At 43.5% G+C, this 15,268-nt stretch overlaps 1 protein-coding gene across 2 annotated transcripts; it reads left to right on the forward strand.

The window, feature by feature from the left end:
- The first annotated feature begins 1,619 nt into the window (after positions 1-1,619).
- Positions 1,620-13,430, forward strand: LOC122909116 (zinc finger protein with KRAB and SCAN domains 7-like). 2 transcript variants are annotated; one of them, XM_044252841.1, is made up of 2 exons: positions 1,620-1,692; positions 9,749-13,430. In XM_044252841.1, the coding sequence occupies exon 2, from the start codon at positions 9,763-9,765 to the stop codon at positions 11,200-11,202; it is 1,440 nt and encodes a 479-aa protein (XP_044108776.1). In that variant the 5' UTR covers positions 1,620-1,692; positions 9,749-9,762; the 3' UTR covers positions 11,203-13,430. The 2 variants fall into 2 exon arrangements, with proteins under 2 accessions (XP_044108776.1, XP_044108777.1); XM_044252842.1 differs by lacking the exon at positions 1,620-1,692 and adding an exon at positions 7,060-7,112 and having other exon boundaries at positions 9,752-13,430.
- Positions 13,431-15,268: the final 1,838 nt, after the last annotated feature.

Here is a 15,268-nt window from a genome sequence, read left to right on the forward strand (position 1 = left end):
GTGCATGTGCATGTGTGTGTGCATGCGTGTGTGTGTGTGTGTGTTCCTAGCATAAGAAACTCCATTTTGGGCCTTTGATTGACTTTAACAAGTCAGTCAAGATCTTCCTGATTATCATGAGTTAGGTAATCTACCCGATAAAACCTGGCATCCCCTAGAAGTGAGACATCTAGGAGAAGGACTTAGCATAAGTCACACCATTTTCGTAAAAAAGCGGCCTTTCTTAACACAGTCATGTTATTGCACCCGGGTTATCGCAACCTTGACAGAAAAAGACGCAAAATATTCCAGATACAACAATTCCAGGAAATGTACCCTACCCTAGATATCTGCTTAACCAACTTTTTTGCTTCTATACTGTGCTTGGCAATTCTTAGAAACTGGCAACAGGATGTGATTTATGCCTTTATAAGCCTACCCTGAAAGGCCTGGACAAACCTCACCCCACCCGAAACTTGTTTACCCCCGAAAGTGTTATCAACCAGCTACTTCTGCTTCTGTAAAAGTGCTTGCTCAACGCGCGGGCTAACTAGCTACTTTCGCTTCTGTTCGAATGCTTGCTTAATGCGCTCGCGGGCTCCCAACACCAATCGACCAACACCAGGTATGATTTTTTAACTTGTTTGTACCCCACCCAAAAACATGTTTGTACCTGCTTATAAAAACCCTACACTTACTCTGCTCGGGACCTCTCAGAGTCACCAAACGAGTGCCCGGAGGTCCGGGTTCGAACTCGCAATAAAGGACCCTTTTTGTTTGGCTTTGACTTGCGTCTCTGGTGGTCTTCTAAGGTGGGCGTACAACGCATCCGGCATTACAACCCCTGAGCTCATTCGGGGCTGTGAGATTTTGGAGTACATGAGCCCCCTCGCAGCCCCGGGCTTTTTAATAAACACTCCTCAATTTGGCCTGCTGAATATGCTGTCCATCTGTATAACTCGCTGCTCAGAATATAACATAAGGAAAGTCACATTGCAATAACCAGTCTACTATACAAGTCCAGCCTTGTATAGTGCTTCCAGCTCCTTTCTTTCTGTCTGGTAGACTGGATGCTGCCCTATTGGTGAACTCCTGAATAAAAGCCAGTGAGATCTTTAAAATGTACTCAGTTGAAATTTGTTCAGAAGAAAACCCCCGGAAGCCACGGGAAGGTACCGTTTTTTGTGCCCCTGTGGTCGGAAATCAGCAAGTACCCCTAGATACAATGAGTGGCCCCCTTAACAACTCTCCCTTTGGCCAGAACCAGTCAGCTAGAACTTAGTGCCTCCCTATTTTGACCTCCAGGTTTGGATCCTATTCTTGGGGGGCGCGGGGGTGGGGAGGAGAAGGCCTGGAGGGCAGCGAGGCACACACTTGCAAGGGATGTGGTCAAAATGGGCAAGGCCCGTAGAGCTCTGGAGCCTGACAGGGCATTGGATTGAGGAGTGGAGGGCAGGCGCCCGGGCGCGGGTGTGTGTGTGTGTGTGGGGAGGAGTGTTGGGGACCAGCCAGGCGCTCACAGGCTGGCGAGTATTGCACGGGCGCCAGGGAGAAGCCGAGACGCTGGCCCTCCCGGCTTCCTAGAGAGGCTGCCGAGGACCCGGGCGGCGGCGCGCGTGCGCGCCCCGGGCTGACGGAGAGACCCGCGCGGGGCGACAGGCCGTGGCCCGGTGGTGTGGTCGCAGGAAGAGCTGGCTGGGGCCTGGGGAGTCGGTGAGCGGCCGGGCGGGGCGCTGGGGCGTCGGGGTCGGCTGGCTGGCGCAGGGTTCGGGAGGGCGGCGGGGGTGTTTGGCCCCTCCCGGTCTGAGAGTAGGGGGGCGGGAGGCGGCTGGCGGCTGAGGCCGGGCCTGGAGGCTGCGCCCCGGGCGGGTGATTTAGCCGGGAAGCCGGTGCCCGCCTCGGGGAGGCGCGTATCTGGAAGTGCTTTGCAGCCCGGGGCAGAGAGTTGGGAGTAATGGCTTCTGCGCTTTATCCTTTCTCCCAATTACGCGAACAAAGCTACTCATTATGGACAATTAGGTGACGCGGGTGAGTGCCAGAAAAGTAAGAGTAACCGCAGTCCGCAAATAGTTTCGTCTAGATGCTTCTTGACAGTATAAATTTGTTCATAATTATGCAAACTCATATACATACATATATGTTTGTTTGTTTATTACGAAATTGGATCATTCCATTGCTTTTAAAAACTTCTTTTAGTATTCTTGTGATACAGTAATGCTGCGATAAGATATGCATATTATTTACCTTAGGCTACAATAAAATTTACCATTTTAACCATTTTAAAGTGTGGCATCATTCAGTGGCATTAAGCACAGTCATACTCTTGCCTCTTGAAAATTCCGGCGGAATGCATTTGTTCATTGGTGGTCAGAATTGGTGCCAGCATTACGGCATCACTAAGACATATTTCTGACTGTGATGGATAGAAAACCTTTTGTTTGCAGTTTCTTTTCCTTAGCACACATTGCATTAAGCTGTGTTACATAAAGCGCAACAAGTGACGTTTGTGAAGAAAAATAGCAGTCTTGTTTATTAGGGTGATTGTCTCTTTTCAGAATGAAAAGTGAAGTGTCCGAGAGGGAGGTTTTTATTTTTGTAATATAGGTTTTTTTTTACAGATTTTATTTTAATAAAGGGGATTTTTTTTTAAATAAAGGGGAATTTTTAAACAGAAGGTACAGCTCTAACTTAAAACTACTGTACTGTCTCTGACTTGCATAGGCCTCGGAAATCAGAGAATGGTCTCCTTCTAGGTTAAAAGTGGTGGCCAGGAAAGAACACCATCCTGTTTCAAACTCTTTGTAGTTCAAGAGTGAAAATTTGCAGGGAGATGTCAGCAAGTGGCTTTAGTTGTAATTTGAGGAATGAATTTCAGAGGACTTGGCGTCTGTTGGCACGTGTCTGTATCTCTGGGTATACTGAGAGTCTGGTGAATAAGGGTGCTCTTACATGTCATGTTAATGCTGGAGAAAGGCAGACAAAGTTTGGTTAAAAACCGTAATCCTTCCTGTGGGTCGTAATGATCAGAATGTTTTCCTTCCCAGATCTTAAAACTTTTAGCCTCCTTTCTTGTTTTATTAAACTGCATTGCTTTGGACACTGTAACATACCTCTTAACATATCTACACTTCGTTGGCTGTTCTCCTGTGAGCTCTGGAAGGCGGTATTATTATTATTATTATTATTATTTTGTATCATTCACCACAGAGACCTTAGTGCCTGGGGCATAGTAGGTGCTCAATAGATATTGTTAAGTTAATAAAAGAATGACTGTAAATTGGAGACAAGAATGACAGTATTTGGTATCTTTGATTGCCAAGTTAATTTTTAAGCTAAGAAAAAAAGTAAATCAGAGAAAAACAAACGGTAACACACTTCCTCAATTCAAAAAACTTTTTTCTTTTGAGTAATCGTAGATTTACGGGGGGTTGCAGAAGTTGTAGAGTTCCCTTGTAGTCTTCGCTCAGTTTGCCTAAAGTTAAAGTTAACCACAGAACAGTCATCAAACTTAAGAATTCCACAGTGGCGCAGTACTGTTAATTAAACTGCTGACTTTAATATTTAGAGGTCATCAGCTTCTCACGAGTGACCTTTTTCTGTTCCAGGATCCAGTCTAGAATCCCTCGTTGCGTTTAGTAGTCATGTCTCCAAGTTTTCCTTTAGTATGTGACGGTCTCTCCATCTTTCCCTGTTCTTCGTGACCTCGATGCTTTTGAAGTATGTTGTGCTGGTATTTTTAGAATGCTCCTCACTTTGGTTTTGTCAGGCATTTTCTCCTGCTTCGATTGGATGGTGTCGATATGTCTTATTACTGTTGATATTAATTTTGATCTAGTGGTGTCTGCCACGGGTCACCACTGTAAAGATACTGTCTTTCCCTCTGTAACTAGCAATTATACTTTGAGACCTTGCATAGCAATATCCTGTTTCACCTTAAGTTTCACCTACTAATTAGCCTTCCTGGTGGATCTTACTAGTGTAATGGTCTAAAAGTGACTTTCATTTCTGTTATTCTCCCTGCAGTTATTAATTGGAATACTTTCTGAGGAAGAGTTGTGCCTTGTTTCCCTTTGTTTTATTCATTCAGTTAGTTATATCAGTGTGTGATGTTGGGTATGTATGCTTTGAGCTCTGAGGCAGTGCTGGTATTATTTTGTTACTTGAATTATTCTAGCCTTGGCCATTGGGCGCTCTTTGCAGTTGGCTCCTGTTTCCCCTTGAAGTGCCCACATCCATTTTGGTGTCTTTCCCTGACTTTCTGGCACCACAGAATGCTTGTGTTGTATCTTTCCCTCCCCAGCCCTGAAGACCACCACTTCTCCAGGGAGCCCTAGTTCCGTTTACTGGAGAATGGTATGGAGAACCCAAGTGTGGGACACGAGGTTTGAGTTCATTTCTTAATTGATGGATTTGTTTAATATAACATTCCAGTTATGTACTAGAAGCAGTTTTTCTTGTTTCCGTACCAGTGTATAAAATAAAGCATATGTACCCTGACACTGGTAGGAAAAACACAAGAGTAAGAGACTGCTTAATGAGGATTTTAAAAGAAAACAAAATCACATTGTGTATGAGTTGAAGAAAGGGAGGGAAGGAGGAAGGAAAGAAAGAATGAAAAGAGAAGAAGGGAAAAAAAGAATGCCCCTGGAAAATGCCCCGATAATTGCTTGGGATTTTCCCGGTGCTTTACAAAGCCATTTTCACTGTGGGATTGAGACTGGTATTAAGGTATGAAGCTCTGGGAGAAGAGGCCTGATAGGTTTCCTCCTGGGTTTGGGATGAGTGAAGTTTTCCTTTTGTTCTCAAAAGCTAGTTGGGACATGGAGAAACCCTGAGGCATTAGGATACCTGAATTTAAGGTTGCAGGATCAGCTCACTGGCCTCCTATGTCCTTACTGTGCTCTGGGTCTTTCATCCAGAGTCCAAAAGGGTCTTCTCCATGTTCAAGGTTGTAGAAGCTGGCCTAACCCTTTCTTTGGTCAAAGGCCTGGAATCCTTTGCCATATTCCTGGCGTTTGCCCTCAGTTTCCTGTCTGTCAGTCTTCTCATCACCGCTGTCCAGATACTTCACCTACCTCTTTAGACATTTCTATGACAGCTGCTTCAGAAAGGTCTGCTTGGAGGCTTAAAATTGGTGCTTATTATGCTGTGGGTCTCATTTCCTGAGATAGGTCATGCCGTTTATATTCCTGGTGGATGCATTTCTTCAAAATACTTGTTTCTGACCTTGAGTTCATTGTCTTTAGCCGGAATGCCAGGTTTCTAGTCACCTGATCAGTTTTCTATTTCTTTCATACTTCCATTTCTTTCCCTTCTCCAGTCTGTTCTATAAGTTTTTCAGGGAAAGTCCCTATCCCTATTTCTCTTGACTTTTAGCTTCCTTCTGAGCAGCTGTTTCTGCACCTGTTTGTGCTGCTGGGGTCAACAAGGCTGGAGCCTGCCCCTCTTGTGCCTGAAGCTCCCTTTCCTCTCAGCCTTTTGTTGCTGCTGGTCTTCAAGTCTGTCTGTGGGCCTTCAGCCACCACTTTATCATATCCCTCCTTTTCCTTTGCTTTTGTTTTCTGAAATATTTACTCTTCTTTTTCTCCCCTAGTTTTTACAGCAAGGCTTCTTTACTCTGCTGGAGCTTTAGCAGACTCCTTAATGTAGTCCTTTATTTTACTCTTCATGCCGTGAGAGCAAGAGTGTAGTTTCTTTCCGTTAGTGGGATGGCAGCTTGCTTTCTGGTGTGAGCCTCTTTCCGTCTGTGTTTAGTCATTATTTTTTGTCTGTCCTGATATTATTGGCTGAGTCCGGAAGATGTTGGATAGGTATTGGTTTATAACAAAGAGGGGATGGCTTTTGGGTGAAGGCAGTGATTTCAGAAATGTGCTTAGTGATGGCGAGAGATGGAGGGTGGTTTCAGGGGAAAATGAGTGTCATTTGTGACATGGTGCACTGAGTTATGAGGCCATGATGTAACAGATGCCAAGTTGTTCTGTCTTTCTATGGTCTGAAGTAGGGTCAGTCTTTATCCTTTTTGTATGCACATCTAGTTTTTCCAGCACCACATGTTGAAAAATCTCTTTTCCTTTCAGTGTTCTTAGGACTTTTGTCAAAAATAAGTAATTGTGGATATATGGGTTTATAACTCGATGCTTATTCTGTTAATGATCTCTGTGTCTGACCTTATGTCAGCACTACACTACTTTGATGACTGCTACTTAGTAAATTTTGACATTGGGATTATAAATCCTTCAGCTTGTGTTTTCCCAGTATTCTCATAGCTAGAACTCCTTGGTTTTCCATATGAATTTTATTATGAGATTGTCAGTTTCCAATAGGAGCCATTTGGAGATTTAATAGCGATCATGGTGAAACTAAAGCTTAATTGGAGGACTATTTATAGATGTGAGTTTAAGGAAAGAGAGGGAATGGGAGATGTCTAGAATCATTGACAGAACTTGGAAAGTCAGGATAGGAAGATGGTAAGAATATCCATTTTTGACTGAATATAAGATAAAGAGGGACACCCAAATGAAATGTCCAGTAGGCCACTGGAAGTCTGTAATGGGGGTCTAGAAGAGAGCTGGAACTGGGAAAGCAACTTCAGAGCATTCAGAGTCCGTGAGATCTCTGCCAGAGCAAAAAGGGATGCTTTGAGGCCCAGCGCCTGCAGCATCCATAATGAGAAGCCAAAAAAAGGAAGGGAAATTGGGAATGAAGGGCCAGAAATGTGAGGGGCAAATCAGGCAGGGCTAATGCTAAGGAAGCCATGGGGAGAGAAAGTGGGCCAAAGTATAGCTTCCTTCAGAGAGTTTAAAATGAGTGAGGGCTGGGAGGAATGGCCAGTTCTTACTTGGACCAGGGAACCCTCTGCACCCTCAGAGTAAACTTGCATGGAAAATTCACAGCGCAGTCAGAATAACGCCTGTATGAAAGAGGGATGAGAGGCAGTGTGTGGAGCTGCGTGGGTCCTGTTGAACCCACTACCTGGGATACAGACCTTATTGGAGCCGAAGCAGGGTTTGTCCTCATAGCTCTCTTTTCTCCCTCCCTCAGGTCAGTGTGCTTCCCAGGTGCCTGCCCTTTTCCAAGCTGGGAAGTCAGGAGATCAGGCAGTGGCAACTATGCTTCAGATGGTCAGGCCCCAGGTGAGCTGGACTCTGTCTTCCTTGAGTCCCCAAGTCTGTGGCCTGAGAATAGCTAGCACTCATCTCCAGGGCTCTGCCCAATTCTGAGATTAATCCTGTGGTTTTCCTGCCTAATTGCTTCCTCTGGAATTGGGTCCCGCCTACTGAGTTCATGGATTCTTTCTGGCCCTGGACTTGTCCTCTTAGATGTGTCATCCCAGCTTCTCTGCCTCCCTTACCCCTATGCCCACCAGGGTCCTATCTGGGCTCTTGGTACCCTGATGTTTCTGCCCTTCAGGCTGAGAATATCCCTGAGCAGTAGAAGCTTATCATTCCAGGAATCTGCAGCGTACCAGTTCCTGTCTGTGGACTATACTGAGAGGAAGTAGAAAGGTCCAGCCCTCAGTCAGAGAGCTGTGTACTGGTGCATCATGCCGAAAAACTATTGCAGCATGGCCTCATTGGTTAATGATTCTGTTTGCCAGTAATACAGTCTGCATTCTTTTCTTTACATTTTCTTTCCTCTATTCTATTTTTTCCCAGCTTTTTTATCATGGAAAGTTGCAAAGATGAGATAAGGTAGAGAGAATACTGTAATGAACCTCTTTGTGTCCATCACTCAGCCCTAAGTTATCAACATTGTCTTTACTCCATTATTAATTGACCTAGGGTGGTTTGATTAGAATTTGTAGTTGTAAGGAATAGGGGGCCACTCATGTTATTGTAAGTACTGAGCTGTTTTACTTAAATAAGTCTGGAAGGAGTAGGCTGATCAGACCTACCACTTAGACCGTCCTTTGGGAAACAGGACCCTCAGCAACAATAGCAAATAATTTTTATGCCAGGGAATGTGAGGCAGTTGCTCCCTGCATATCTGTTTTGTCTTCCCATTTTCTTCACTCTGAATCTCTTGTCCCCTCATAGCTACTTCTTTATTAGATTTCCCATTCCCATATACTTTCTGCATGCTATGGCCCCTAATGGCTTGGCTTCTCTCCATGCCTCATTTCAGTTTAGAGTGACTTCTTGTTTTAGTTCTCTTTATTTTGCCTTATTTCCAGCTCAAATTTTACTTAGAAAGGGCCTCCAAGGGTGGTTCAGCCATTAAGTATCATCTCTGTTTGGGCAGAACTTTGCTCCTGGCCACAACAGAGGCTGAAGTGTAACATACAGAGAAGCTACACTTGGGCATGGTGCTCTGGTCTAGTTGGTTGTGGTCTGAGATGTATTGAGACCAGTTACATTTTCTCCTTCAGGAAAGACTGAGGCAGAACAGCTTCCTGGAAAGGAGTGTTTTCAGGGCAGGCTCTCTGGCTGGCAAGTCTAGGATAGTAGCCAACTCTGGAGAGGGTGGATGGGCTTAGGAGTCCAGGATAGCTATAACTTTCCATATGCTAAAATGCCATGATGGCTTGTGGCCCTGGTTAAAAGAACCAACAGTTTCGTGTTCAGACATGACTGATTGCTTGCTACTTCTACCTTTTCCAAATTCGAAAGGAAATATTCAACTATGTATTTTCCCGTGCTTCTAGATTATCAAGATACCAAAGACATATTTTGATTCATATTTCAAATTATCAATCCGTTTCTTAATTTTTTTAGAAATGTAGTACTTACTGTACTGACTTCTGCCAGTCTAGTGCATCAGAGACTAGTGGACTCCCCACTTTTAGAGCTTTGCTGTCCCTTCCACAATATTTTTCCCCCAGTATTTCTGAACCTGTGAATTCTCTGAATCTTGTCACTGTCCTTACATATAAGACTCACTTTTTTGGTACATTTTTTCCTAATTGTATTTGCCCATACTGTTTCTCATATTTGATTTGAGGTATTTCCCCTTCCTTTCTCTCCCCACTATTTTTTTTTAAGATTTTTATTTATTTATTGGACAGAGAGAGAGATCACAAGTAGGCAGAGAGGCAGGCAGAGAGAGAGGGGGAAGCAGGCTCCTTGCTGAGCAGAGGGCCCGATGTGGGGCTCAATCCCAGCACCCTGGGATCTTGACCTGAACTGAAGGCAGAGGCTTAACCCACTGAGCCACCCAGGTGCCCCTCTTTTTTTTTTTTATAAGATTTTATTTATTCATTTGACAGAGAGAGATCACAGAGAGGCGGAGAGGAAGGGAAGCAGGCTCCTTGCTGAGCAGAGAACCCAACACGGAGCTCGATCCTAGGACCCTGAGATCATGACCTGAGCTGAAGACAGAGGCTTTAACCCACTGAGCCACCCAGGCACCTCTCTCTCCACACTACCTTTACTGGGAACCACAGAACCATACAGTGTCATGATTGGAAAGGATGTTAGAGTTCATCATTTTATTAAGTGATTTCTCTAAGATCACAACACCTTTACAGTCTGCTCTCTTGCCTTCCAGCTGCTCTTTTTGATTGGACAAATAAGTGGGGCAATTAAGAGCTGTCAGGACAGAGCTCTGTCCTGATAGCTCTTCTTCCACCCTCTCCCACTGACCTTCTTTCCCCTCTTTGTCTTTCTGTCCATGAAGAAAAGTTTGAGCTATTTCCCATCTTTCTCTTGTTCTTAATATTTCATCTTTAATGTATCCCCTAACATGAAGGTTTTCTCAGGTCCACAGACTCCTGATTCTGTTTCATCAGGAGAAAAAGAAATTAATAAAGTATTCTTCTTTCTTTTGGCAGCAGGTGAGACTAGGATGTGGCATTCAGAGTTGCCTGCAGAGCAGGAAGTTTCTAAAGGACCGGTGTCATCTGATGGGACATCTGGAGGCCTCTGTGGAGTAGTTTCTGGGGAGCCAGAGGCAGGAGCTGCCTGTGAAGGTACTTTAGAAAAGCTGGAAGGGCAACCCTCAGAGGAAGAAGGGAGCAGACTGGAAAATGAGCTCTTCAGAATAACACAGGAGGATGAAGATAAGTCCACAAAGGATGAATATGATGAATATAATGAACTTGGGAAACATCCAGATCTGTCCTCTAGTGCTGTAGAATGTCAGGGAGTTCTGAAGGGACAGAAATTTTATCAGTGTGATGAATGTGGTAAAGCTTTCAATTGGAGTTCACACCTCATTGGACATCAGAGAATCCATACTGGAGAGAAACCCTATGAGTGTAATGAATGTGGTAAGACCTTCAGGCAGACCTCTCAACTCATAGTTCATCTCAGAACCCACACAGGGGAAAAGCCCTATGAGTGCAATGAGTGTGGAAAGACTTACCGACATAGCTCCCATCTTATTCAACACCAGAGACTCCATAATGGTGAGAAACCATATAAGTGTAATGAATGTGGAAAAGCTTTCAATGAGAGTTCCAAACTTTTTGACCACCAGAGAACCCATACTGGGGAGAAACCTTATGAATGCAATGAGTGTGGGGCTGCCTTTAGTCGAAGTAAAAATCTCATCCGACATCAGGTACTTCACACTGGTAAAAAACCTTACAAGTGTAGTGAGTGTGGGAAAGCTTTCTGTTCTAATAGAAATCTTGTTGATCATCAGAGGATCCATACTGGGGAGAAGCCTTATGAATGTAATGAATGTGGCAAAGCTTTCAGTCGGAGTAAGTGTCTTATTCGACATCAGAGCCTCCACACTGGACAAAAACCATATACATGTACTGAGTGTGGGAAAGCCTTCAGTCAGATCTCTCAACTTGTTGACCATGAGCGAATTCATACTGGAGAAAAACCGTTCGAATGTAATGAGTGTGGTAAGGCATTCAGTCTCAGCAAATGTCTTATTCGACATCAGAGACTTCACACAGGTGAAAAACCCTATAAATGTAACGAGTGTGGAAAATCCTTCAATCAGAACTCCTACCTCATTATACACCAGAGAATTCACACTGGTGAGAAGCCTTATGAATGTAATGAGTGTGGGAAAGTCTTCAGTCATAATTCTAGCCTTATGGTTCATCAGAGAACCCATACAGGGGAGAAACCCTATAAATGTACAGATTGTGGGAAAGCTTTTAGTGACAGCTCACAGCTCACTGTGCACCAGAGAGTTCACACAGGAGAGAAGCCCTATGAATGTATTGAGTGTGGGAAAGCCTTCAGTCAGCGTTCCACTTTTAATCACCACCAGCGAATTCACACTGGAGAGAAGCATTCAGCTCTGGCTTACTCAGTTTGTTAAGGAAGATTCCCCAAGACAGAGCAAGATATTTTGAGTTCATTTTTCTTCGTAAGAAAGATACCCTGATCTCCTCTTGGAATCACTAATCAACGAGGTCCATTCCGTGCATTCTTTCTGCTGGGTCATGAAGGTGGAAGAGTCACAGGGCCATCCTTCCCAACTATGAGGGAAGTAAGGACTACACATTTCTTGTACTTATAGGTTCCCGCCCTACCTTTTTCCCTCCCTCTCTTTTTCCCTCCCTCCCTTCCTACCTTCTCTTTTTTTGTTGAAAAATGTATCTCTGGTTTTAGTTAGGAATCCCATAATCAAATTGTGTGCTTTTCAAGGACAGTAATTAAATGCTTCCTTTCTTTCTAGATAATTCATTTGCATAAAGTCATTCTCCAATGCTCTGATTTTTCCTATCTTGGGTGTGGCCTTTTAAAAAATTTTATTACAGTCTAGATCCTCATCACTTGTATTTCCTATCTAGAAAACCTTTTCTTCTTCCTGTTTGCTAATCTTTATCTCTCAGACCCTTTAAGATCCAGCTGATCCCAGAAAGACTTTCTTCTTGAGATGCTTTTTCCATCCTCCTAAATGTCTGTTGATTTGAATTCCGTGCTTCAAATTAGTCTGTGCTACAATTTGCAATTGTTACTAAATTGCATTCAGAATAATTATTAAGGCATTGGTATATACTTTCATACCAACTTAATGTAGGCTCTTTGAGGTTAGGTATTTATTTTATCATATAGATAATTTTCATATGCTAGTTTAATAATTGTTTAAAACTCACCTTTCCAATTCAACCGTTCTTAAACTGGGCATGTACTTCCCTTTTACCACTGGACCTAAGACTTTTAAAGATGGATATCATAGGTTACTACAGACAAAGGTGTCATTCATATCTTCTGCATATACCTCTGGGGTATATGCCTCTGGGAGTTTTAGTGCTGTTAACTCAGCCTCAAAAAACTAACAATTTATGCTTGAGCATGCCTCTGTGCATGCATGTCTGTGTGTGTGTGTCTAGGTTTTGGAGTCAGCAGTTACCCCACTGACATGTACTTTTCCCTGCTTTCTGTGATTTGTACTCCGAGTGACTCTGATTTCCTTACTGTATAGTTCAGTCTGCCTATAACTGCCATTTAATGTCAAGGTGAGAGGAGTACATTTAATTATTGTAATAATCTTCTGGGCCATCAGGAGGTCTTTTCAGAGTCCTGTAGTCATATGAGACATTAGCTTGAACACCTGTCCCTTTAACCAATGCAGGAGTGCCCCAGTGCTGGGGAGCTTTGCCTCTGGTGTCTTCCCCATTTCTTTTAGCAGGACAGTAGGAATGACAGTGTGGCAGAGGAGGAGGTTAGATGGGCAATGTCAGATTATGTAACCTGGAGAGGAGAGATTATTGTGAGCTCTGACTTATATCTGAGACAATGGAGAAGAAAAGAGAATTGAGGCTAAATAAAATAAGAATTAGATGTGATTTGGGGGGAGGCATCTCAGAAAAGATTAAGAAGAATGTTATTGGGGAGATCTGTAAAAACTACTGAATGAAGTATATAGCTAGAAATTAGCCATTTTGAAATAAGTGTTTTAAATTAAATTTCTGTTTTCAGTGTATTTTTACTGTTTGTTTCCATTTTCCTTTACAAGATCTGCAGATAGGACTTCCTTAAAAGTGTTTTATCTTGGGAGCATCCAGATTCTGAGAAGGAGCTCATATTAGCATATCCCCATTCCTCCACTGTGACTTGCACATTGCTAGTCATGTCTTCAGTAGACTCCTGTGCCTGTTGTATGTGGTAACTTTACCTTCTGTTTGTTATTTGCTCATCCTCTTACCACTCTTGAGTCTGGATGGGGAGAGCCAGCACTACTCATAAGCATATTACCCCCCCCCCACCAGTCTGGTGTACATGTTCAGCAGGAATGAATGTCCTTACTTCCTTGAAAAGTACTCTGGCTCTTGCATGGAGGAAAATGGGCTATATATGAAAGCCACCTGAATTTCTATTGGTTATTTCTAGTATTTTTTAAAAGTATTGAATTTAAAAAATTTTATCTGGACCCAGTTGCCTTGCTAAATTATTTTTAGTTGTAATAGTTTTTTAGTTTTATTTCTTAGCTTTTCTAAGTATACAATAAATAAGGGTTAATATTCTTTTCATTTCCAATCTGTGTGTCACTTAAGTTGTGTGTTAGCAAAACTATTAAAAAAATTTTTTTTGGATAGTGAACAGACTTTTTTCCATTCCAAAAATCAAGTATATTGAGTCATGAAATATGTGTAACAACTGCATCTATTTAAAGTATATTGTTGAATGAGTTTTGATAGATAAGTCCATGCAGGAAACCATCTCCACAATCAAAATACAGAACATTTCATCATCCCTAAAAGAGTCCTCTTGTGGCAGATTCCTGCTCTGGCCCCAGTCCCAGGCAACTACTGATCTACTTTTTGTCACTGTAAATGTTTGCATTTTCTAGAATTTTATAAAAATGGGTATATCTCTCTCTCATTAATGAAAGCTGGGGAATGTCTCTGGCATGTGCTAGGGTTCCCCACCTGGGCTCCTTTGTGAAGGCCTGAGGAAGTGGGTATGACTGGAGCCACTAGGAGATTGTAGGCTGTTGGAATCCTTGAGAAGAGTTTATTAAGAAGGGTCTGGACAGTACTGTCTCCTTAAGGTAGAAAGAACTAGGAAATTGAAGTAAATCTGGAAAGACAGGGATATCAAGTAATGATAACTGAGTCATATCTATCTGTATAATTTCTGAAACATAAAGAGGCAAAGTTGTAACTAGGCAATCAGTCACACGATGTTGATACAGGAACCAGGGAGCCTGGGAAGGTGGCAGAGTAAGAGGACCCTGAACTCACCACATTTTCAACTAGATACTATTCACATTCAAGTCAATAAACTAGAGTGAACTAAAGGTTAATGGAACAAACTCCACAACTAAATATAGAGAAGAAGCTGCATCTGAAAGAATGGTCAGGAAGATGGAGACTACCTGCAGGAAGGAGGGAACTGTACAAACAAAGAGGGCAGAGAAATGGGCCCTTGTGCCAGGGAACTCACATGGGAAAGACAAACCCTTAGCATTTGACTTAAAAAACCAGAAGGGCTGAATAATGTGCTCGTAAAACCAGTGAGACTTGAAATGAGGGGCTTTGGAGGTAAGCTGATTAAACACGGGGCAAGCTGGGAGGCTAAGTGATAGCTAGGTTGTTGCCCATAAAGAGACAGCAGCTTGTGCAGAGAGGAACATAAAAGCAGTTTACACAAAACAGTGGCAAACAGAAGAAGATTGTTCATACTGACTTCAGAGTGGGGAACTATGAAAATAACCTGACAGGTATCATTTTCCTCCACTACCCCCAGTATAAACACAGGGACACCTGGGGGAGGTAGGATGGCATAGACACTTGCTACTTAACCTGATAGCAGTGCGCTATGCCCAAATTCTCCCGAGGGCTCACCTACTCCAAGCCTGCTAGGCTTGGTCGTGGACTCAGGGCAAATTTTGTTAAAGCCATGTGGGCATCCAGCTGTATGCCTCTAAGTCATCCTCGTGTATTTCACCCAGCTGCATTCCCCCAGCCACAATCATATGCTGTGCCTGTGTGACTGTTTGTGTGCCCCCAGATGACATTCCACACCACCCAGTTGCATACCCCAGCTGTAATTGTGTGTCCCTAGTTGCAGTTGTACACCCTGCACAGCCACCAGATACATAGCTTCTGCCTAGCCCAACCACTGCATCAGGGGCAACCACCACAGCACAGCCAGTTGTACATCCCTAGCCATAGCAGCACTTCAGGGGATCCTACAAAAAACTAGTGGTGCACTGTAAATTTTGCTAACACCATTGCCTCACCCCACCCCACCCCACCCCCGCCGGATTTCCCTGGCGGGCATAGACCTCACTCGCAAGCAGAGCTGGCCTGCCTGGGTTACACTAATACCACAAAGAGCAAGCACAGCCCACAGCAGGCAGAGTCGGTGCAGATGAATGCACTGAAAGGAAAAGAGACAGACACACCAGCAGGATGTAAACAATACATATAGAA

This window comes from Neovison vison, chromosome 6, assembly GCF_020171115.1.
Source record: "Neovison vison isolate M4711 chromosome 6, ASM_NN_V1, whole genome shotgun sequence".
NCBI lineage: Eukaryota > Metazoa > Chordata > Mammalia > Carnivora > Mustelidae > Neogale > Neogale vison.